The sequence below is a fragment of the Ambystoma mexicanum genome, chromosome 13, assembly GCF_040938575.1.
Source record: "Ambystoma mexicanum isolate Mex_15411 chromosome 13, UKY_AmexF1_1, whole genome shotgun sequence".
Lineage (NCBI taxonomy): Eukaryota > Metazoa > Chordata > Amphibia > Caudata > Ambystomatidae > Ambystoma > Ambystoma mexicanum.
The window spans coordinates 467,760,046-467,785,427 of record NC_090938.1 but is presented as its reverse complement, the minus strand read 5'-3'; the positions used below and the strand labels follow the sequence as shown (position 1 = coordinate 467,785,427).

The 25,382-nt window shown below is 44.4% G+C and overlaps 1 protein-coding gene across 1 annotated transcript in view; it reads right to left on the bottom strand.

Annotated features, from left to right (window-relative positions):
- Window positions 1–25,382, bottom strand: part of CRHR1 (corticotropin releasing hormone receptor 1) — a 2,003,326-nt gene that overhangs the window by 728,802 nt on the left and 1,249,142 nt on the right. The window contains exon 6 of the mRNA XM_069634091.1: window positions 2,501–2,621. Coding sequence (XP_069490192.1) covers window positions 2,501–2,621 — 121 coding nt within the window. The remainder of the gene's footprint in view (window positions 1–2,500; window positions 2,622–25,382) is intronic.

Below are 25,382 nucleotides of genomic sequence, written 5' to 3'. Positions count from 1 at the left end.
CTAGCACTGTGCCAAAACCAATATCTTAGTGTAAAATAATCTAATTAAAACTATTTTAACCTATTTAGAACTACCTCATAGGAATCGTGTGTGTCATTCTGTTATTTTTAAAGCTGAAAACTGTCACCTGTCATTTTGAACTTTTAAATTTAAATTCAGAAAAAGTACCTTCACAAAATCGTCTGTATCTCTGGAACCGTTTGTGCTAGGAGCGGAACTTTTATCTTAAAGCTAAGATTCTAGGCTTTCCAACGAACCTAGAACCGACTTGCTACTCCTTTTAGGGCCTCCGTAATTACGCTCGACGCACGCGATTAAATTTGCCATGATTTGACATTTTGCACAATTTCAGCCATTTGGTTGAATCCGGCAATAGTTGATGGGGTAAGCCTTTATTATGGCCGGAGTGGCTTCTAAGTGGTATATATTGGATGGTGATGTAATTAGGGATGCTAAGTGGATTGATGAAGAAGAGCTATGTGCAACATTTAACATTGACAATTACTTAACAAGTGACTTCAGGAAATTCAAAAGATGTATAAGAGAGGTGGTTGAGCAGGGCGATGCAATAGAGAATCTCTTTCTTAAGGAGAGACTCAGGGTGTGATTCAATTGCTAGCAGGGTGTACAATCAATTTGTATCTAATTATAAAGAAAATTCTGAATTAAGAGCAGTTTGGGGCAGGAGATTGGGGTGTGCGATTTCATCTGAGATGTAGTTGGCAATGTGTGCTAATATAAAGCTTTGCTCCATGAACTTGGAAGAACGTTCAAGGCAAATAAAGATCCTCAACAGAGTGTACTGGAATGCGGAAAGGATGATGAAGAGAGGTATGGTGGAATCTGATGAATGCTGATGCTGTGGGAATGAGGTAGGTGTCTTGGAACATTTACTCTGGGACTCTGTACGAGTGTGTGGATTTTGGCAGGATGTGTGTAATATTTGCTTGCGAGTTTTAAATGTACATGTTGCCTTAGATTTCAAAACGATGATCTTAGGAGGTGATGAATTACTTGAGGACATTTCAGTCTCTGAGAAAGAATTCTTGTTCAGAGGGGCCTGTATAGGCAAAAAGATGATAATAAGGGGCTGGAAACCACAAATTGCACCTGCGATTATGGATTGGATTGAGGAGATGACTTGTCTTGCAAACATGTAGAGAGTAATTTACAGGAGACAAGGGAAACTGACCCTACATGCAAGATTTTGGATAACTTTTTGAATTTGTACTAGTTCTTTGTCTGAATGTAAATATGTCGTTTTTGATTATTTATTATTGATGAGTAATTGTTCTTGTTTAAAATGTACAAATACATATTTTTTTAAAAAATCAAAACAATTCTAGGAGCAATATTCCAGCCTTTCTGCAGGACTGACATCTCTGTTTTGGTGAAGTGTCTGTTGGATACATTAATAAGTATGTGCTCTTGTTTTGCAGTCTTGTCTTGACACTGTTGTCCTGCCTGTTGCTTCTCCCCCCTCCATGTTCTCTTTCTTTTCTCCTTTGGTCTAAAAAGGAGACCAGTGTTGTGGTTCTAGCACTGTCAGAAGTCACTATCCCCTGGTCAGCTATCTCTGTAGTGTCCCTTTGTTTGGATTGGCCCTCTGAGTCAGTAATGATAGATCGGAAAAGCTACTCTTTGTGCTTGTTTGTTGTCCTGAGGGATTACTTTTAAATGGATCAATCTATGTGTAGACCTTGTTATTGAGAACATCGAAGGTATCCCTATTACATTTTCTAATTTCCTTTTTTTCTATTTCTGCTTTATGTGATTCAAATGTCTCATTGATGGACAGAAGTGTGACATCTAACTCCACTCTGTCAATGAAACCCTCAAGTCCTGATTGTATGCCCTTTACCTCTTGCTCACTTTTTACTACATTTTTTGCTAATTCTTGTATGGTTAATAAAATTAAATCTAAGGAACACTTATTTTGTATCGGTTCCCATTTAGTGACAAATTCTCAGCTTGCTCTACCCAAAGGTATCGTAATGGCATATGCAGCCCCCGGGGGATGGCTGAGCTCTAGAGTATCTTCCTAATGTAATTGCATGAACTTTTCTGTTGATCTGTTTTTGGATGAGATACTCAGTTTAATGTTTAGGTCTCCCCTGGGGAAAGTGCTGTTAGGGTATCTAATGAGATTTAGGATTGCCTCTGCTTCTTTGCTGGTAAAACCAAGTACTTCAGCTTTTTTGTCGTTTAGGTGTTCCTATTCAGTATAGGACAGTATAGGTGTGCCTCCATGCAACTGGTCTCAAAAGGGAGTGAAGTACAAGAAAGCTAAGGTGGGCACCACCACTTGTTACGTGTGAGTTAAATAAATGAAGGTAGGAATCTGTGTGATTTAATGTGTGTAGCACTACAGAGAAAAAGTTCTAGGTCGAAGGAACCTTAGAAATGTATTATATATACTACACCTTACACCTTCATCACCCTTCATCCAAGTAATTACAGAATATGTGAGTAGAGTAAGTCACAGCGGGACGATACTTACCACATTGCTGTCATGGGCTTCGTGGCTCATAGTCAGCTGCATCACAAACCACGTGGCATTGCGCAGGATGAAGGCAGTGATCAGATTCCAGTGAATGATGTTTCGAAGACACCGGATGCTCCTGTTAGGGATGAAGAGAAGCACAGTATTATGACGAGCATTCTTCTCATTCTATTGGACTAATCCTCGCCAAGCCAACACAGGTGCATAGACATACATTAGAAACATGAATGTTATGACCTTGTATAAAATGAAATAGGTTATGAATAGGGAAGTAACGAAAAAAGAACCAACATATATGATAACATATGCAGGGTTTGTCCGTGTGACAAGGGAGAAGAGAATGGGACTTTGTGATAGAATATGGGGAGTTCCACGGTGACTTCATTCCCATTCTAGATCTGTGTTTCATATATCTTGTGATGCCACAAAACACCACCATGATCCACATTCAGGTATCTCATAGAGTCCGAGACCCCCATTGTGGCCCAGGAAATAGGGACCAGGGGAATAGAGAGGCTGCCTCTATTGGGCCTGTGATCATGGGGTTGCATGTGACCATTAATGAGTGTTAGTGTGCAGAGGAACATCTCTACCAGCAGAGTTTGCAGAATGATCTGCAAGCCCAGCCTGCATCGATAAACGGGAGTTCAGTGAGAGGAAACAAGAGCCCACACGGCAGGAGGGATTTACCACCAACAGAGATAACCATCATGGAGGCAGGTGGCCAAGAGAGAACTGACACTTGACTCAAGATAACGGATGGCTGTTACATAACCTCAGTGTGCAGAGCAATCTGACTGACACACAAATGCACATGGGAAACTTGCAATGCAACCAGATACACAGCAATCACAAAACCCACTCTGGACTATCACACAGCTGCCACACATTTCACACTCACAAGGCCAATTATGATCCCTCACAGAATATAGAAAGCGAGGGGACGTGTTGAGGTTAGTAGATAGTTGGAGAGCATCGAGATTGGCAATACAAGTCAAATGCAGCAGAGATCGAAGGAAGATGTCAGAGTGGAAGAAAAGAGAGACCATTGGGGTGAGGAGAAGAAATGTGTAAAACAAAGAAAGACGACAAATAGGCAACGAGAACATCACAAGCAACAGAAAGGGAAGGTCATGCCCCTCAAAAAGGAAAAAGAAGAGCAGGGAAAGTATGAGTGGGGGAAGGGAGAGACAAATAGGAATAGGTGGACAAAGAAGAGGAGGTACAGAAGGAACACCAAAGGAAATAGTAGGCGGTACAACATCTAGGGACAGAGGGAGGGAAAGAGGTGGGTAGATACCATGAAAGGGTGAGGAAGGAACAGAAGTGAAAGACAAACAACTGCTTGTAGAGGAACGAGAGGAGACAGAAGGATATATCGAGAGTGAAAGAAGAAAGGGGAGTAGAAACATCAGTAAAGAGGATGGGAAATCTCAGAGAAGGAAGGAACAAGTGGGCAGAGTAAGTGACAGGGAAAAGACGGTATACTGACAATTGTAGGAGGATAAAGAAAACCTTAAGGAGGAGAGAAGAGTACTAACTCTTGGAGGGAAGGTGAATGGACACATCATGCTCTTTAAGACCTGGGCCAGAATGATGCTCTTAATCAGGTGGTGGAGTGTCGAATTAAGCTTCAGCATTAAGCTGTACACTAGAGCCAAGGGCAAGCAACCTCTAGTATCAGCCTAAAATGAGATGATGGATTTCACACCCAAACAGGAGAAGAAAGATAGATGCACCCTTTCGATGGTGTCCTGAAAACAAACAAAAAAACAAGTGGCCAAGGGTCGTGCAAAAGCATGAGCGGGCTTACTGTCAGGTAAGGCTTGCAAAGGAACCAAACGGTTCATGTGCGAGAGTAAAAAATACCTGCGCTGGGTACTAATTAAAGATAGCTTCCTGTTTGCAAGCAAAGTTTAAAATCACTAACCCTGTGCCTACACCTTTCTAGAAACACTGCCAACTAGGGAAGTAGTCGCCCAGAAAGATGCAAAACGCATTCATGGTCGTGTTTCTTAAAAGCAGCTGGCGGCAGTGGAAGGCACCAAGATCCAGTCGACTCAAACAGAAACCCACTGTGAGGGACGTCTAACTTGAAGGCATGCAAAACATCATAAGACTACTGCTTCTAATTAGTCTATTTTCCTCTGCCATCAGCTTATCTATCCTCTCCGTAACGCGGTCACAGCTCACAGGTGGATATTGGTTCACGGGTGCTTTATTTCTTGAATGTTTTATAATCGTTATCCCAAAAGAGCTATCCTAAATCTAACTTATTTCAAAGTGTATCACCCAATGATCTCAGGAGCACATACCGACTAACAAACAACAACATACTGCAGGAACATTAAGGTATCTTCAGGAAGGAGAAATCTTTAATCAGAAAACTATTGATTATCATTTCTTAAAGTTCGACCACCAAACACACTCCATCACATCTGCTCCATTATAAAGCTGATTGACAATGTTTCATCGCTTACCTTCGATCCACTGACTCTTGTTAGATCAGCTCCACCGCTTAGAAGCATTTGCATTCCAGACCATCCAGCACAAGATGAAATTGATTACTTCCTGTTTATTTTACTATTCTGTCCCCGTTACCACAATCTGAGAACGAGGTGGTGGGTGCCCATGATTTTAGCAGCCAATTGTCAGAAAAATGTAGAATCTTTTGCTTATCTTGTAACGATAAGTGAAGAGTCAGGCCTATTGAAATGTGCTCCTTATATTGGGCACACATTGAGATTGGGGTAGTTTTGATGAAGAGCCCCTTCTATTGATTGTCTTAAAGCTCATTTGAAGGTGATATTTTAACCTGTTAAATGGTTAATGTTATTGGTTATGCACTTGCACTTCAACAATTTGTCTGGGGAGGCATTTCTGAAATACATATTATTCAGTGAATCGGATTTCTTAATTGTTTCAAATTGGAACCTTTTTTTCAGATGGATGCAGCAGGACAAATAGTTTTTTTTATTTGTACAGTTTTATGAATACCATGATCTGAGGTAAACTAACTTTTGATTGACTTTGACAATATGTTGCATTTCTCCTTCCCTATCCGGCCAGTGTGACACAGCTGGCTGACAAAGGTGCCCTACTTCCAGTTGGTGCCACTCAGTCTTCAATGGGTTGGAGAGCCAGAAACTACTTTCTTTTTAACTTGCTCACTCCAAGACAGATCTGACATTACCAGTCTCCACTGCTTCTATGTTGTCCCACTTGTTCCACAATTAACTTGACAGAAGGCCTTTCATTTGTTCCATGTAGCGTGCTCAGGCAGTTGCTGGATGTAGTCTCTCCAGAGCTGCTTAGGGCAGAGATCAGAAGCACAGCTGTTGATAGGGAATGGAAGCCCTGCTTAGGTTAAAGATTAGAAGAGCAGCTGAAGGCAGAGGTCAGAAGCAGGATCGAGGGTAAAGAGCACAAGCAGAGCTGAGGGTAAAGATCAGGAGCAGGGCTGAGGGTAGAGATCAGAAGTATGGCTGAGGGAAGAGACCGGAATCTTGTCTTAAGGTAGAGATCAGATGCAGTGCTGATGGTAGAGATCGGAATTAGGGCTGAGGGTAAGGATAAGAAGAAGTGCTGAGGGAAGAGATCAGAATTATGTCTGACTGTAGAGATCAGAATCATGTCTGACTGTAGAGATCAGAATCATGTCTGAATGTAGAGATCAGAAGCAGGATAGAGGGTAAAGATCAGAAGCATGCATGAGGGAAGAGATAAGAAGCAGGGCTGAGGGTACAGATCAGAAGCATGGCTTACGGTGGACACCTCAAGCAGGGCAGACAGAAGATCTATGAATAGCATCTGATGACATATTTGAAGGTAGACCAATGAAAATAATATGAGGTCCTGTAAAATATAAATATCCTAAGAGAGGCTGATGACACATTTTTACAGAACCCTGTTTGTCATGCAAGAAAGTGCATCACCCTTTGACACAGTTGAAGAGGGAAGATCAGAATATGCCTTCCATCCAGAAAAACCCTCCAAACAGAAAAAACACCAAAGACAATATGGCTGCCGATTATATGAGCTCATATCAATTCCCACTGCTCCTATGATGGACAACTACCACAAAAGATACCCTCTCAGCAAGCCCTACAACCCTGCAGCAGTACGAACTCTACCCAGAGTGGACAAAGATACACAATAAGGAGCTGGAGACAGGTACATGGACAGAATCGACTAAAGCACCGAGATGCCGTGCCTCAAGTCGTTAGAGACATCACGACGACATAGCTATGTCACACTTGAAGCATAAGTGCCATCCACACATTTGAACACTCACACACCCAACTACATGAAGAACACATGTGTACAGCACTATGAGTTAGAGGACAGTGACATATACATAATGTCTGCACGTTCATTATTTTGCCATTAGGCTTGCCGCAGGAACGCAAGAAGCAAGAAGGGCTTGTGTAAATGCTTGCAGATGCTTACATGCAAATAACCCTCGGAGCTCTCGAGGTACCTGCCAGCCATGACGCACTAACCTATGTACACTATGGAAGACGTATATAGTAGAAACCAGACCATGGCATAGGAAAATCTAGTAGGCAAGGATCGTCTTAGAGAGACCTCAAGCCTTGCAGAATGCTGTGCAAGCAGAACCATCGGAGCGGGAACAAAGCCGCTGCCAAGGTTGCAACGTTGCAAATGACATTCCTCACCCTGAACCAAAGTAACACCATCTACAGGAGAGGCATGCTCTCTGACAGATCCATAATAGTTCAGAGCTCCTGTGCTCACAAACGTGGTCTCCAAGCACGTGATCAAGGCCAGCTGATGAGGAGCAAAGAATTGGTGGCTGGGAAGAGCCAAGCATCTCACGGATAAGACGATGGTCGCAACAAAGTCGTTACACTCAAACCACAGTTCTGCATTGGGAAACAGGGCGCTCTCATGGCAGTTATGGTTTACACATTGTTATGCCGCAGACACATTGTTGCACATCACCAACACATAGTTGCACATGCACCTTGTGCAGGTGTCTAGTAGACTGGGAACTAAGGTTGTCCCAAGTTTGGAGCCCCACGGCTCAACCAATCAGAAATCATGGCCCTAGGGATGAGTAGCTTGGGTGCCTGACCAATCACAAAGTCTGCAAACTGTAACAAATAGTTAGTATCCATTTTCGGGGATGGTCCAAGCCTACCACCTGACGCAGCCTTGTCCAATAATAGAACTTCTCTATAGGCTCCTACATGGGAACTACCACTTAGCAACCTAGTGGAGTTAGGTTTTGGAGAAGGGCCTAGAATGTGAGGCACATTATGACAGCACACATCATCAAAACTGGCCTGAAAGCCAGAATGCGGCCAGATGTGCCTGGACTACCCTCTGTGCATAAGATCCCTGTGGTTTATTGGCTGTAATAAACCTCAGTTACACCTTGCTACTTGTGTGGACCTTGCTTTCTTTTGGGCAGATGAAGGAGTTAGGCCTTCCGTGAGTTCGGCATCCACAAACTCCTACCTCTGCTCTGCCTGCTTAGGGGTCCACCCTAACATAGTATTACCATATACTCCGATTTTCTTCACCAGTTATCCTAGTGGCTTAGCATTATGTGGTGGTGGCAGACTTTACACTTTTACATCTATGTAGATTAGTTTGTGTATAAATGTCCTTAATTACTACACGTTTGCAGTAAGACCCTGATTTATGCCCATGGGCAGGCTTGTGTGTGTGCATTGGTGAATGGGATTGATAAGGTATCTTCAGAGACCTCAGACGACTCCCCTTCATAGTCCTTCCGTTCCTTTCTATCCATATCAAGCCTCATGTCCTCATCTGGCTAATTTTGTCACCTAGAGCCACACAGTGGAAACCCCACCATCCTTTAAGTCAGGTGTATAACATTCTATGTGATCAGTATGATTAATGCTCTGTCCCAGATTGAGTAGGAAAAGAAAATAGCTTGTATTCACGTAGGTCGAAACCAGGTCATGTGGGCAGAAGTTCCCTCTTACTGCCTCCTTTTCCTCTTTCCCTGTTTAAGGGAAAGAGGGAGAATCTAGTTGGGTTGGGAAATGTAGGACTTTCCCAACACATTTGAGACATGCTAGTCTAGTAGAAATGGTTTCTGCTGGCAGAAACCTCACTTGAGTGAGCTTTCCATATTTTGCATCTTGCCCCATCATATCCCACAAAGGAAAAGCAGGTTTTTTAGTTAAAGAACCCACATCTGTCCAGTGTAATGCTTCCTATGAACCCCAGGGGATATATATCTGATGGACTCTGAACTTTTAATTAGGTGGAATTTTAAAAATCATACTATATAATAAAAGGCCAGATGTATCTTTGTCGGAAGCTGTCATGCACCTGCTTCGCCTTTTACCAGCGCTAGAGCGAACTGTTGAATTACACATCTAATAATACTCAAGTTCATTTTCCAGGTGAACAAAATGTGTATTACAACAATAACATACAATTAGCGTCAGAAAAGCACCAAGAAAGGGACACAACTTTAACAGCATACTTCAAGTTGCATACACTAAGAAAATATATACATTAAAAAAAAAACAGAAATTCCTTTGATTAAGCACGATTTCACCCACAGAATACATTTTCCCCTTCCCCATACAGAGGGCTTCCTGTAAATACAATAATTTTCAGAACAGCATACTTCAAATTGCATGAAGAGAATTATTCTGCATGTGAATTGTATTACTCTGACATCCCTCAACATTATATATGTGAGTCCAAAACCCATAAGTGGAATCCATGACAATGAGGAGCAGATACAATTGGCCATATGTACTATGTTGAACTTTCAACAGATTCTGAGAGATTTTGTTTGAGGTTACTCCTCCAAATGAAAGGCACAAGATCCTTTACAAATATTTTGTTTTCTATTAACATAAATTACATTAAAATACACCAAATAATATGTTTACACTCTGAAATGTCTTCCTCTACGCAGATTAGCCCATGCACACAGGCGTTTCCACTAGTACACTCATATTGTAATTGGAAAAGAACACGGTACAATTTGAAGAAGAGACCATTTTAAGTGTTAGTATAGTTACATATTTACTGTTTAATAGCGTCTTTTTTGAGAATACAAATCATATTGTCTATCAAAATGTCCTTCCTTTTTGGAAAGGGTTGCACTCAGATTAAAACCAATATATGTTTCTTCTGTGAGCATTAAGGCAATGTTTAATTTTGCATGCTGCCCACTGTCTGGTTGGAAGTAACCACTGCATTTGTTATAATGTATACAATCAATAATAATGATCACAACAATAGAAAATGATCACTGCTATAGACCCAGCAAGCTGGTCCTCTGGTCCCTTACAATGTATATCAGAACTGCAACTCCTTGTGCATAGGCCATCCCCACGGTCTCACTTCCCCCATATTGATGCAGCACCCTTAGTTTGGCGGTGACATTCCTACAGAATGCATGCAATTGTGGTGAAGGTGCTGATTCAGTGCTGTCAAGGGGCGCACCTACCAGGACACACCTATCAGCTGTGAGAATGATGGGAGCAGGGACCCGGGATCCCAAAATGGGAAGGGACATCATTCACAGCTGTAACGTGTAGTATATGTGCCAAGTGTGTAGCTTGTGAAGTCTGGGGTCAAGACACGGGTGGGAGCACTCAAAGGGGTACACATGGGTATGAGGGGACCCACGGCAAAAGCAAGGAGTAGAAAAAGTAGTCTACTACAATGTGAACTACATAACAATTATCATGAGGTGATAAACCACAGGTATGTAAAGCACTCTGGAGTCACACTGACAGACCCTGCATAGCGAGGAGACATGATTTTCACGCGTGCCCCACAACAGCGTTTGGGAAGACAGCAGTAACTGGGACAGGGGACCGGCAGAAACATACAAGGTCAGCGATCCGGACTTGTGTGCTCTTGCTGGGAATGGAGAAAATGAAACACATAATGCAAGTTATGATAAACAAATTCACAGTGGGGCCAGTGGTTTTAAATTGCCCCTTGGCAGATGGGCCTGGGAAGAAGGCTGTGGGGCGAGAGGACAAGGCGGGCAGGAGCCAAGCAGCAGATGAGTTTCGATGTCCCTGAGATGCAACAGTGTTTTGCATCCTCGCGGACAGAGGCACATTATTGGTCGGATGCTGTGTGAAGGTCTCCCTTACCACAAGCTCAGGGTGTCTCATGTTTCTCATGTGTGATGACCATCTGGAAGTCAGCATGGTTGCGTACTGCTAATAAAGTTTAATTTCTAGGGCGGAGTGTGAAGATATGTGACATAACATGGGTGGTAACGATCCGAGGGGTCAAGATTGTTTGCTCCAATCATTTTTCATTAACATACGTCTAGATTTAGGGGAAAGACGTAGTCTCACCAACCAGCACCATAGGATGTCTTATCTCTGAAAATGCTTGCAACAGTTTCTGTCTATGCAAATAAAATTACTATAAAATGTTTGACTGCAGTGTGCAGTGTTTTCAGCTCCTATCAACCAGTTCTGTTCCACTGTGCTGTTCGATTTCTGCTTGCCCAGCTGTACTAAACAGCGTGACTTCTTGCTCAGTGTGCACTACTGTTTGGATTACTTTTGAAGTTCCTGTAGTTACCTGCCTTTGGAGGACCCCTGATACACAATGAGAATGTAGGTCTCTGAATACCAGGTCAGTCCCCACCTCGTGGATGCCTCTATTGCTGCTGCTCTAAACTTCTTTATCCTTAAAACACAGAACAACCCCCCTACAGACAGACATGATTGTTCACATGAGCGGCAATAAAGTAAAGAATCAGGTGGGGTAGCTTCTGACAATTCGACTCTCACCCCCAAAGATGCACAGAGATAGTGGGACCAGTCAGGTAGATATAGCTAGAGAAGGGAGTGCAGTAGGGAGAGAGAGAGAGAGAGAGAGAGAGAGTACGTGTCTGTGTGTGTGTGAGACAGAGTGATCGAGTGCTAGATCAACATATGATTATGATGTTTGACGTTGCCATAACCAAACATTTCTCCTATTGGATGGTAAAGAAACTCTAAGTTAAGTTGCATATTAGGCAATAATGAGTTAACAATGCACTTTAGAAATTGAGAACACTGTTCCAGCTGGGCAGAGTGGAAATGAACAAAGATGGGCTTCCCCCTGCATGGTGATCAAGAGAAATGTTTGCCTTTGCCATAATTATTGATACATCGTGAGGGGGTCACCATTGGCCATACTACCTTATGAGACTTGTTATAGCTAATACTAATAACAAAGCTATAACAAAGAGCTCTCTATGTTTCCAACATTTCTCTAGAGAACCTACAAGCCCCATACTTTGCCCCCTCCCACAGCCTACGGACAAGTTATATTTAAAGTCAAGTATGTTATTAGCCCACAGTCCTTTCGGATTATCACAATATAGCATAAAGCTGGAGGTAAACCTCTCAATCAGGAATGGGCGGAGCAGTAATGCGGCAGTAATAGCGTTATCATCACATTTTTAACTCTCCACTCAACCCCAGATGAGGTCCATGGTCAATAAAGCGGGCAATATAAACAACACCTGTCATGGACACCCAGGGGCCACAAAATACACATGCACACAAAACTCCTCACACCACTGTTCACCCACCGTACAGATGGAACAGCTCGCCTTGCTCAAGGCCGCACCAGAGACACAGCACTTCTTTTGTTCTGGTTCTAGGCCACATTCCACCAATTAACTCTCCCTGACATCTGACTGCTGCCTCTTCGCACCCCTTCTAATCACGCCATCCACCACCAAAACACAAGGCCCTGCCACAAACTGCTCCCTGTTAACAAACTCGCCGGCAGCAGGAGCCGAAACCACTGTGGAACACACGCTGCGCATCCCATATCTTTAGTGGAGCACACATTGCATTCAATAGTAACGCTGCATTCCACCTAAAGCGGCTGTGTCACTCCCCAGAGACCTTGTGATGTCACCACTTCATCCCCAGTATTGGGCAGGGCAACATCTCTTCCACCCTTAGAGTCTCCATCAAGCCCCACCAGGTACGTGCCCAAACACACTCTCACGCCCAGACAAACCCTCCGCTGCTCCTGGGGAACCACTTCTGAGCTGCCCCTCTCACACTTTAGAAGCAGCCTCGGCAGAAAGCAGGCATCTGACCGCTCCTTCCACCAGCACCCGGTGGCTCAGCAGGCACTGTATCCCGCAGACTCTGTGTCTATCGAGAGAAACTCTTCTTGTGCCACCCGGACAGGACTTCACAACGCCTCACACAGATCTGCCTGCTCGTCCTGGATAGCAGGCACCGTGCTGCTGTGTCTGTCCACTCTATCGGGCAACCCTCCCCTCAGCCGCCAGGACTGCAGGGCACAAAGTCAACACAACAAACAGTACCTCTGATGGTCCCAAAAGCCTTCCCGGGCACAGTCATCTGCAGCTACAGTGATACTTGAACCGCCCGGCCTGCAAGGCACCCGAGCCTCTTAAACTGATGATCCAATGGATGGGAAACTCTTGAGGGGGCAGTGCCTGTGCCATCTTCTGCTGCTCCTGGTCCCGACACCAAAAATCAAATTCGTCACCAGTGAAGTAACTGAGGTGTGGGTTCTCCCGTCAAACACCAGGCAGGAAACCATGTGAGTTAGATAAGCATGTTGTGGTCGGATGTACACCTAGTGTAGCACAGGAAAAACACTGGCCCATCCACACACCAGCCATGGCGTGGAATGGCAGCAGGTTGATTTGAGTTACAAGTACAATGAGAGGAGTAGCAACAGGGGCATCTTCCGAGGCAAAGACAGGCCTGTTATTTGGAGAAAAACATTGCCATCATCACACTGAGATAGCAGTGTCTAAATGAAAAGGCAGCACTACAGTTAGCAGTGGTGGATCAAGTCACAAATGATGGAAGCTGTCCACCATGCATCGCCACTAATATAAAAGTGGTTTTGAACAGTCGAAGATTACGGAGGAATGTTCCAGATGATACTCATTAGCCAGCTAGTCAGGTCGGCATAGCAGAATACCTTGGCGCTTGACAAAAGTTGACCTACAAAGAAGATAGACAAATGAAAAGTTAACAGGATTAAGTTTTCCGTTTGATGGTTGGACCTCAGCGAATGATAATTGGAACCTCATTAATAGTGGACCTCTAGAAAGAACTGTAAAAGAAGACAAATAGAATTGCACATCTTAATGAAATGTGGTATAAAGAAGATTTTACCCCTGAAGAATTTCCTTGTTAGTGGTATGAAAGTGTGTAAGGAATGAAACATGTCGGGTATGGTTTGAATGCAGTATGAAAGTAAGCATGGGTGAGATTAATACAGAGTAAAACATTTTATGGACTGGGATGCACTCCTCTATGAGAGAGGCGAGCAGACAACAGATCCCTATGAAATTTGTATCTAGAAAAAATTGTTAAAAAATGTATTACTACAGATTGTTTGATGTGCACAGTGAAACTGAAAATCATTGACATATACGTGTGTGGGTCAACTAATGGGATTGATCTAATTTACAATTGTATATAAAAAAAAGGAAAAAAAAAGATGAGTGTTTAAAAATGTTTTGTATACGATGTGTTTTAAGAAAGAATAATAAATGATTATTTTTGATACAATTTGGTGTGATATATGACAATAGAATGATCAAAAAGCATATATAAGAGGAATAACCAAGAAGGGATAGTGGGGAAGCAAGTGACCCTTTAAACATTATGTATTGTTCAAATCAAAGCTTAATGGAGGGCTGTGTGTAAGTGGTCGGTAAAAAAGCACCTCCAGTGTCTCTGAGTAGTAGTGTGCCATCCACACACCAGCCCAGCTCACTCCAACTGTCCCTCAAAACACCACCACTCATACAGCACCAACATTCCACACAAACATTCCACAGCCCAGCACCTTCCACTGACTGTAACACATTGTTACACAAGGTCAAAGCATGCCTGGGAGCTAAAGGCAGGGAGGGACAGCTGCAACAGCCAAATGAGGAGATAGCTCGGTAAGAAATAGACCAAATATGGCATAGTAAAAATACATTTCACGGGTAAATAGGGATGGCTGTAAGGCAAGGAAAAACATGCCAAGAAAGTTACAATCAATCGGTGCACACGATAAACATGTTGAATGATCATAGGAAGTATTAGTGGTCAAAGAAAGCACAGTAAAGAGAAACTCACAGGTTGAACAGGAGAGAGAAGAGTTAAGAGCAGTACTCTTCCGGTTGAGGGTCAGCTATCCAATGATTCTGTTTCCATGGGACGGCTGAATTATACTTGAATGTTCCGAAACATTTGTGACGTCATCGCTGCTTCCAGGGGGCACCTCTTAAAGGGAAAATGCTGTTAAGACTGGTAAAGGATCTTGCGTGGCCATCAGTGGCCCAGGAGACGGGACTCTTCTGTATTTAATGGTTAAGGTTCTTCCTGGTAGATCTGGCTGGCAGACTGCACTTGATCCAAGTCTAACCCATCCGTGCCTCGGATGGGTGCCGGGCAGCTTCGCCATGTGCTTGTCTCCCTCATTTATGTCTGGAGCTGACAGCACTGCGCCCATTCCCTGTGATTCCGTTCAAGGAACTGTGTGGCATTCTTACAACTGCTGCGACAGAGAACTAATATGGCAAGGATTGAAGTGCTGCCCAATAGAAGAGGGCCAATCTGGAGCCTAGGGTATCTAAAATCAACGTATGAGGGAACAAGGCACAGGTCTCGGGTGGATAGCTCAGCGGCAACGTGCTTGCCTTGGAAGCAAGACTACACGGAGCCACACAGGTTCGGTCCGCGCTTAGAAACCTCTGGGTATGAAGCGCGTTATAAATAACCTGTCATATGATAAAGAGGATGCTCTGTGCTGTTTGGCATAATGGTTAGCTTTTAATGGTGTTCAATATCAGCTTTAGAAGCGAGGGGCTGCTTTACTGCATAGTGTGTGCCAGTCAAGAAGTACTCTAGTTGATGGCGTTCTTCACAAACTGCAAAGAAACATCACATGTTTACCCAGCGTTGTATTCCAGATTTTAAGCACTGCAACAGCAGGTAAGCGTATTAAGCCATGTAATGGTATCCAATGTATGGTGCTCGGAAGCATGAGCTGCTTGCTATGCCGGCCCCTTCTGCCATTCGAACCTATGTCCCTCCAGCTGAATGCAGATGCCTTTGGGAGCAAGCGCACTTGCTGAGATATCCTAGTTGGTCTGGATTTCAATACTACATCGTTTACCAAACTGCACCTGCCATACAACAGGGCATATTAAGCAGGCAACAGATTGCCGAACAGTGAGCCTATTTCAGCTAGCAGGAAAGATGGCTCAGAGGTTTTGAGCAGGGCAGTGTTCTATTTGTGTCTGAGGGAGAATGTGTCGAGGGCGTACATTGGCTAATAGAAAGCAGCACTGGCTGAGTTGCTGAGACTTCCTATGCAACATGGAACGGCCCTGAGGAAGCTAAGCTTTCCTTGGAAAAGGAACAAGCATTTTATGTTATTTTATTATTTGTTTTATTGTTTAAAGCGTGGACCTAGCTCGAGAGCAGTAGAGCACCGTACAAGGTTTGGATAGCCAGCGTTTAACAGTAGCACAGTACTGTGAGTTGCGCTCTCTGCGTACAGGCATGACCCCTACAGAGGGGTTGCTGTGGAGTGATCATAGTCATGGACAAGCTTTTGGTCTTGGCCAGTAGGTCCCTCAGCCCAACCCTAGCCATAAGGTTACGAACACGTCTAGAATAAGGCTCTCTGTTTGGGTTGGACCACCATGTTTCACAGTATTGAATTCTACTATGGCGACTATGGTAGATTGGTATAATCTATGCAGGCTGAAAAACGACTTTTTTAGTGCTCGCCCATTATATCAATTGCGAAAGAGCTTTGCTTTGTTCTTCCCAATAGACGCACCACGGTGTGTAATCAATAATCATCACTTTTCATCTTGATAGACTCTCTGCTAATTATACACATACTGATCGATCAATCAATGGAATATCAATAATGGATCGCCTAACAACCCTGGGAACCAGAAGAAGTGATCAATATTCTTTTCAAAGAATTTGCAAAGGGAAGCTTAGGGGCAAAATCGCTGTTCACGGTTCGAAGAAGGCCTATTTGCCATCTCTGAGGGATGTCCAGCAGATCCCTAGTTCTCTGTATATTTCATGCAATGGTGTCTACGAGTTACACTGAAGCGGCCACTTGCACCGAAGGTGAATGACTTTGCTAAATTAGGTGGCACCCGTTACTAAGGACACGGGCCGGGTCTCGGTCCACGCAGGATCTGGAGATGCTTGTGTATCCTAGCGTTAGAAAGAGGAAAGGAATTAGGCAGGACTCCAAGTCTGGAGTCCAGGGCACTCCGCAAACCAGAATCTAGCACATTCTTCAAGTATCCATAGTAAATACATGGAAGGAAAGTTACATCCAGTGAACTTAATTTGCGGATACAAGCATATTCCTCGGTCAATCACAAAAGGGCTACATTATTTTATTCCAAACAACCCTAATAATTAATGTCTTAGCAAAAACAGAAAACGGTCTGCCATCTTTTCTAGATTTGAGCAGATAGAAAATAATAGTAGGACTCGCCAAGTCCAATCCTTGTGAACCTCAGCCAAACCATGTTTTCCCCATAGCCTCTCTCTATGTAAATAACCCCCATATAGAATTACTGTAAGCCCACAAAGTCTAAGAATGTGGAGTCCATTTGACCCTTGATGTCTGGATTTGGAGACCTGACGTTGCGTGAACGGAAGACATTGGGAGCAATATATAAGGCACTTATTTGTTTACGTGCAGCTGCAGGCGGCCATTGTAGCCGATTGTGGCTAGGAGGGATGCCTTTTCATTCCCTGGCTAATGCTGGCAACCGAGAAATCACATTGCAAATTAACTCAAGGAAAAAAAGCTAGAAGGCTGAAGTATAGATATCTCATGTGATGAACTTGACAGGCGAATGGTGCCAGTGAACAACATTGGCAGCAAGCTTCCTTTCCAGCTCCTGTGCAGGGTTTGTGGGGAGGAGAGGGTAAGGTAAATTGGAGTAACACCCTGTGAAAATAAATAAATAAAGAAAGAAATAAATGAATATGTATATATATATATATATATATATAAAGGGAATATCAATGCCGCCTCCTGCATTTTTAGCATGTGCATCCCCCACCGGCATGATCACATAGAACGATTGCAAGCATGGCCTGCCTGCACTGGAATGAAAGTAGCAATTACGGGGAACCTCTGGGGAATGGACGAGTAAGGAGAATGTTCCTGTGATAGAAGCAAGACCGATACACAGATCCAATGTGAGGCTGTCATTGAAGCTGGGTGTACATAGGGAGGCCAATATCGTGCTCTGAATGGTGCATACAATAAGGAGGGCCATATTATGCTCTGAAGGGTGAAAACAACAATGAGGCCAACATGATGCTCTGAATGGTGGATACAATAAGAAGGCGAGCACTATGCACTGAAGGGTAGATACAATAAGAAGGCCAACATTATGTTCTGAAGTATGGTTGGAATAAGGAGGACGATATTATGCTCTGAAGGATGGATGCAATAAGGAGGCCAATATTATGCTCTGAAGGGTGGATACAACAATGAGGCCAATATTATGCTCTGAATGGTGGATACAATAGGGAGGCCAACACTATGTTCGGATGGTTGGATACAAGAAGGAGGCCACATTTATACTCTGGACAATGGATACAACAACTGGCAGATATCCCTCAGGTGTGGAGTCCTGATCACCCCCCCCCTCCCTCTCCGCTCCTCCCCAGCACAGACCCTGAATTCAGCAGGAGCAGGTGTGGCATTCCATATTTTCCTGTAAGTTCTGGGACTGGAAGTTGAGAGAGGACTCGGTCTGCATACATACATGAGCAGCCTTTCTACAGCAAGGACCAAAAGGCACAAGCTACTCATTCACTGTGCATGCACTAGCAGGCAGTTCAGCTTTTAGGGAGTAACACACAGGTATCATGTCTCTGGCTCACTGACAGGTACCCCCTCAACATCCTATGGTCGTCATTAAACTGCTGAACCACATTCCTCAGACAATGGAGCACCTCACTCATTGCACCTTGATTGGGCGCCTGTTCTATGAAGTAAAACAAAAAAACGTCGTCGTCCCCATAGTTCTAGTTGGATAGTTGTTTGTGTCACCCCTTGTTCGGACTTGGGCCTAGGTGCAGCATTAGGGTTTATCTGTTCCTTGATGGGCTTTCCTCATGAATCTGCATGCCAGCATGCAAAAGGGTAATCTCTTCCTTTGGCCTGCAGGCCGGTGACGTCATTCCCAGTGCTTACTTTCATTGGCCAGCTGAGGTGACTGGGTCAGCTATGTTACTCTGTAGAGGGCAGAGCTTCACCTTGTGAGATCAGGTCTTCTGGGAGAGTGCTTCCTGACTGAAGCGTGATGGTGATAATAATTCTTGGAAAGAAGCAGTTGGTGGTTGGTGATGACAGGATTCTGTTCTATGAGGAGAGGAGAGAAAGAGGCTGGCTGAGCGAGAAGATGTTTTTGGTAAGGAGTCCCACATCTTTGACCCTGTGCTAGGACTTTTTATTCCTAAACCACAGGAGCTCCCCAATCTTAGATATGAGAGGGGAGCCTCAAAAATCATTTATGCTGCATTTGTATGGATCTCTTGTCATCCCATTGCCCCCGCCAGAGTTACAATAGGCAGAGAACCTGCCTGAGCTTTGGGCACCAGTCTCCAGGGGGTTGGACTGACTTTTTTTTTTTACAGCAGAAAGAAAAACAATAAATGTGCTATGCAAAAGAGGCAAAGCAATTGTGTGCTATTTCTCTGTGGCTTTTTGTGGGCAGTTCTAGTGAAATTCTGCTTATAAGGTGGTCTGCTTGAAATGACAGTGACTATCCTATTGCAGAATATTGACAGAACCATTGCCACTGGTGTCAGTATGGGCATTTGTGTGTCGAATTGAGGGTGTGTGACAAAGTTCCCTGCCTGTCTGTTCTCGTGAATGGTGGGTGCACAAAAGGAGCTGGTTACCGCCCCATGCTAGGTGATGATAGGCCTATGGATGGTGTGGGAGGGTCTCCTGACCACTGCACCATGCCACATGTGCAAGGTAGGTGCTCATAACATTGTTACCCTAGAATCTCCTGTGCCTTTAAGGGAATTGATGAGGGGTGGTCCCGTAGAGCAGGTAGTACCTGTACGCTTGCTCCCCTTGTGCAAGTGAATAAATCATATTCATAGCCATAGGGGTAAGAGTGATGCCCAAACTAAGACAGGAAGCTCAATGAGTGAACCAGTCAACTCACATGGTCTCCACACGCATAAGACCTTTTAGGTTAAAGAAGCGCTTCCCAAGGGCAAGGTCAAGACATCTGCAGGGATGGGCCCATGAACCTGTGTCCATACAAATCACATAGGGAGACACACGTGCCATTCATTAGACTAGAGAGAGGCTGGAAGGTGGTATCAAAACCATTTAAAAGGAAGGGTTTTTGGCAGAAGGTATGGGTGCCAAGAAAAGGAACACATTTTGAGATGGTGGGCGAAGAGTGCAGAAGAAGCTGGGAGCGAGGGGAACAGTAGGCCGGGGAGAGAAAAACAAAGTGGGTTGGCGAGAGAAAGATCTAGGAGGCTGGAGAGAGAGAGAGAGAGAGAGAGAGAGAGCCAAAAGGCTGCAAAGAGAGAGACCCAACAGGCTAGGGGCAGAGAGAAAACCAGTCATCTGGGGAGAGAAGGGCCCAGGAAGTTAGAGGGTAGAGATTGTGGAGTATGATCTGGTTTAAGACGTTTTTAAGAAGGAGGTGGTGGTGGGAAAAGCTAAGGTGGAGATGGTGGGAGAAACAAAGGAGGAAGTGTTGAGAGGAACCGAAGAGGAATAGGTGAAAAAACATCACTTAATTTAGAGGTGCTTAAAGAGAAAGTGGTCAACATGGAGGAGATGATTAAAAGAGAAGGGTGATTAGAGCGGAACGGTGAGGCAGAGAATCACCAAGAGTAGGAGAGCGGAGGAGGGGATGCATGGAAGATATGGAGGAGAATAGAAGATCAGGAGGAGTGTGAGAGAAGCCGCGAACGGGACCAGGGATGAGGGACCGGCCAGGAGCAGTGGAGAGGAGGCGAAGGAGAAGCAAAAGGATGCATGTAACTGCAACCCCCTCGCCCAAGGATGAGTGTAACCCATTGAATAAAAACACATACACGCATTTCATTCATAACCATATTTTATTTAAAGCAACAAATAAAACAGCAGAGAAAGGTTTGACTAGGGTTCCTATGCAAATTGAGTTGCAATTATTGGTAAATACCATGTTTTTTTTGTCTTTACACACAACCACCGTGGATAGGAGCGATGGATTACCTGCTCTATCCAGGGTGCAAGTTAGGGGAACACGTGGGTGGACGGAGTCCGGGCACTTTTTGAAGAGGACGGACGCTGTCTCCCCTATATTTCTTTTAGGAATTTTAAATAAATAGCAATATGCTGCACCTGCTTGATGTAAACAGTGCTGTGGCAGGAATTTGAACCAAATGGTGCAAATGTGAGGTCAGACTGTAAATGCCCACACAGTGCTGCTGAGTGTCATTTACAGACTTTGGCTGGGCATTGCCCGCTCAGGCCCTACCTTGTCTACGCCTCTGTGTATGCGTACTCCAATCTGTACTCAATTGCAAACTCTGTGTTCGTCCTCATATGTCATTCTTCCCTATGTGCGCTCAAATGCAAAGGCTTCGCTTCTAAGTGTCTCGGGAGGATAGCTCAGCGGCAATGTGCTCGCCTTGGAAGCAAGACCAGACAGAGCAACACAGGTTCGAGCCCTGGTCCGCAAGCTTAGATACTTCTGGGTATTAAGTACGTTATAAATAATCTCTCATATCATATCATATCAAATGGCCCAAACTAAAAAACTCAGATCACACAAACCAAAGAAGCATTATGTGTTCCTGCAACCACACAGATCCCTTGTTTGAGGGCACATGGGCTGAGATGACAGGGGTCTCAGCTAAAAGAAAGGCCTCTTTCCCAATGCTATAGCTTTCTACAGACACACAAACAATTACATGTTCACTCACACCAGAGATACTCCACTAGGACATGTTTACTCAGCTGAGATCCCCAACAATGTAGGGTTTGCTCAGGACACTTTGTGGGCCTTCATGGCTGCCAGCATGGAAGAGCCCAGACCTCAGAAGCCAGACAGGAGGGAGTTCTTCCAGAGAAGGGCACTGAGTGTGCAGGCCCCCTTTCATGCATTTCCCCTGCAGTAACCCAACCTGCATCTGCAATGGTGGCCTTGCAATGTCTGGCTAATGAACTGTAAAAAAGGGGAAACCCTACAGGCACACCCAGGAGCATGTCCCTCTGCTGCTGCTGACTCCCTCTGTGACTTTAACTGGGCTGGCTTCCTTAAATGCGCCTCCATAATGGATGGTGGGTCGGTGCTCCCTTGCCCATTCTGAGTGGCCTCTGAATAATTTACATTTCATGTGGAATATGTATTTGCACCACTAAATGCAGTAGCTCTATTTATTTATGTATTTTGCTGTTTTCTTGTTAGCTGCTTATGCAGTAAGAAAATATTGTTTCAAAGCAACCACGGGGCAGGGAGGGAGCGAGGGAGGGTGGGAAGTACATTACAACACAATATTAAGAGCAGAGGGGAAAGAGAAAGAGGGAAAAACCTACTAAGACTTGTGAGTATTCAGAATGTGCAAGTCCGAGCTCATGGGTGAGCCATGGACTAAGTGCTAGGAATGTTAAGTGCTACAAAGCCTATGGCTGCAGAAGGTGTTAGTGTGAATCTCCAGAGCGGAGGGTGTACAGATGCAAAGAGCTGTGGATGGACATGAGCTGGCAAGAATTGGTGTGGAAGGTCAAGGCCCCGAAGATGCATAAGGGCCACGGACAGCGATTCAGCAACTGTGCGATTAGCAGAGGAGAGAAGGAGAGAAGGCGGAGAAAAAGAGGAAAGCCTTAAGGAGCATCCGGAATTTGAGAAGATCCTGCTCAAGGCGCAGGGGAGGGGGAGGGGGAGGGTATTAAGGAGGGAGCCTGCACAGGAAAGTGAGTGACCCCTTGCCCTCTGTTTAGCAAAATGCTTTACACAAAAAGTTGGTGCCAGAGAAACAAAGTGGTCTAGAGGGAGAGTATTTAGTGAGATAAAGTTGAATATAGTGTGGTCCCCGGGCCCAGCCAGCCTTGTGGATGATGCAGAGGGATTTAAATTGGATCCGTGCAGCAACCGGGAGCCAGTGAAGGCTTTTTAGTGCAGGAGAGATGCAGTACCTGGGTTTAAGGCCAAGGATAAGTCTTGCTGCCCTATTCTGGATAAGCTGCAGGGGTCGAAGAGTGGAAGAAGGAAGATTGAGGAGGAGGCTGTTACAGTAGTCAAATCTAGAGAGAACTGGGTCTTTAGTCACATTAAGCCTCTGAGGGAAAGTGAGAAAAGAAAGAATTCCTTTGAGAAGGAAGAGCTGATAGTTGGACCTCTTGGCAATGTCCTGATTGTGAGGGAGGAAGGAGAGAAAGGAGTTGAAGATGACTCCAAGGTTTCTGGCTTCAGTTGAAGGCGCAGGGAGTGAGCCCAAGGAGGAAGGCCACAGTGAGGGGAAGAAGGAGGGAGCAGAGGTCCCAATGGGAATGATCTCAGTTTTACAGGCTTTGAGGCAGAGATTATTGGAGGAGCACCAGGACTGGATGGCAGATAGGCAGTCAGGGATGATGGAGGGGGCAAGAGGGTCAGCAGGCGGTCTGTAGAAGAGCTGTGTATCATCTGCGTAACACTGTAAGTTGGAGAAGGAGGAGATGAGGCGCGCAAGGAGAGCAAGGTAGATGTTAAAGAGCCATGGGGAGAGTATTGAGCTCTGGGCGACACCACAGGTGGAGATGGAAGTAGGAGAAGAGAAGGTGCCCAGGATGACTTCGAAAGAACAGTTAGTGAGGAAAGAGGACAGCCAATCCAAGGCCCATTCCGAGATACCAAGTGTATCGTGGAGTCTTCGTATGAGGATGAAATGGTTAACTGTGTCAAATGCGGAGGAGAGATCAAGAAGGATAAGGACAGCTGGGGAGTTGGAGTCCAGAGATGCGAGCAGTTCTTCACGGGTGGTCAGAAGAGCAGTTTCCGTGCCTCTGGATGCTCAGAATCCAGATTGATGGTCGTGGAGGACACCAACAAGTTCAGTGTGACAGTTAAGTTGGGGGCTATGTCCCCTTTAGGTGGTCACTCTTACCTGGTGGTCAGATTGGTCACAGACAATGTAAAAGCTACATGAATCCACACAGGAGAGGAGGACCAGGCAGTTGGAGGACTCAGTGCTGATTCAAGATACCTGGCCTCTGAGCAAATACTTTAGGATTCATGTGTGGTCCTTTTCATTCAAGTACCCGCTGACTATCCCTCGCCCGGAGTCGCAAGAAAAAGGCGAGGCAACTTCCCGTCTGATCCTAGGTCGGGGTGCATTGCACTCTTCAAACACCAGGGACATGGCACACGGTGCCAGCCCTAGGATTTGCGGGGCCCTGGGCGGCAAAAGATGCGTGGGGCTCCTTTATCTGCACAGCAGAAAATGATGTCACATAATGAGTCATTACTATCCCTGGGGATCAAATAAACTAACGTTAAATATCTCAATTTTAACTGGTAATATTATGGTTGTAGCAATATCAGGAGTGAGGCTTATTTTGGAGTAGCCGCCTGAGTGAGCTGAATCATTTGTAGAGATGGGGGCCTCAAAAGATAAAACTGTGATGAGGAAGAGCAGGACAAAGAGTAATGATGATCACAAGTAAGGGAATCCAAACATACCTAATATGACTTCATGTTCCAATAATGTAAGGGCAGGGATTGGCCCTGGGCCAGACAGGGCAAAGTGCTTTTGCTGCAGAATAGTGCCATGGTAAAAAAGCCTATTTACCAGAAAGGTACTGAGGCCGTCAGAGTAAGCAATTCCGCAAGTCTTCATATGTCATCAATAGGACTCAAGTCTAGGAGTGGGCGATCATAAACATAAACACAGGGACTAAACGTATCCTAGAGTGAAATATGCAAATGTAACACAACTGGCCTCTCCTAATAGATGAACATTCAAAATAGAAATGGACATTGTCTTTCACAAAATTAATCATCAATACCCACAAACAAAAACATGTTTCTAGAACACTGCTGGCAAGGTATAAAAGGTGTGCACCCTTTTAACCCAAAAATCTATACAGAAATATGCTATGGAAAGCCAAATACCAATACAAGACGTCTGCTTTCATGTGGTTTTGTGGGTAGTGGGTTCAAATCCTTGTGTGCAAAAACTTGAGCAAATAAGCTTTTTTGCATGCTGGCCTTTAAAACACCCAAGGGGGTTGGAGTCGGCACTGTGAGAAAAGTGGCGGAATGCTGTCAACCCACATGCAATCTCAGCTTGACACATCCATGGACCTTGTAAATCATGTACTCTCTGATCCATTCCCCACCTCACCACGACGCTTGGCTTTCAAAGATACTCTGTTTTATAAATTGGATTTGAAAAGTACACATCATAATTAAAGCATTGCAGGAATATAGGAATCCTTATAGAAATATGTTAAACAGAAAGAGTACAAATTTTACATTATGTTCACCCCATCTTGAAGACTACAAATACCAGAATGCAATTCCACAAACTTATTTAAAAAAATGCTTGTAGACTGTCTTTCAAGAATTAATCATAACAAAAGATAATGTGGAATGTTAACCTTTTGCATCGTTTGACAAAGGCATGCTTTATATGATGCAAGTGAAATGTGACAACCAACACCAAATGCGGACAAATGAATACTATCGAGAAAGTGCACAACTGTTTTTTGTCAATGTATTTTAATTCTCTACAAAGAAAACAGATTTGGGCAGCAACTAGGTGGCGGGAGGTGTTTATCTCTAGAAGCGCATCAGAGGGGTTTAGGAGCTGACAGCACAGCCTCACTTAAACAGGCACAA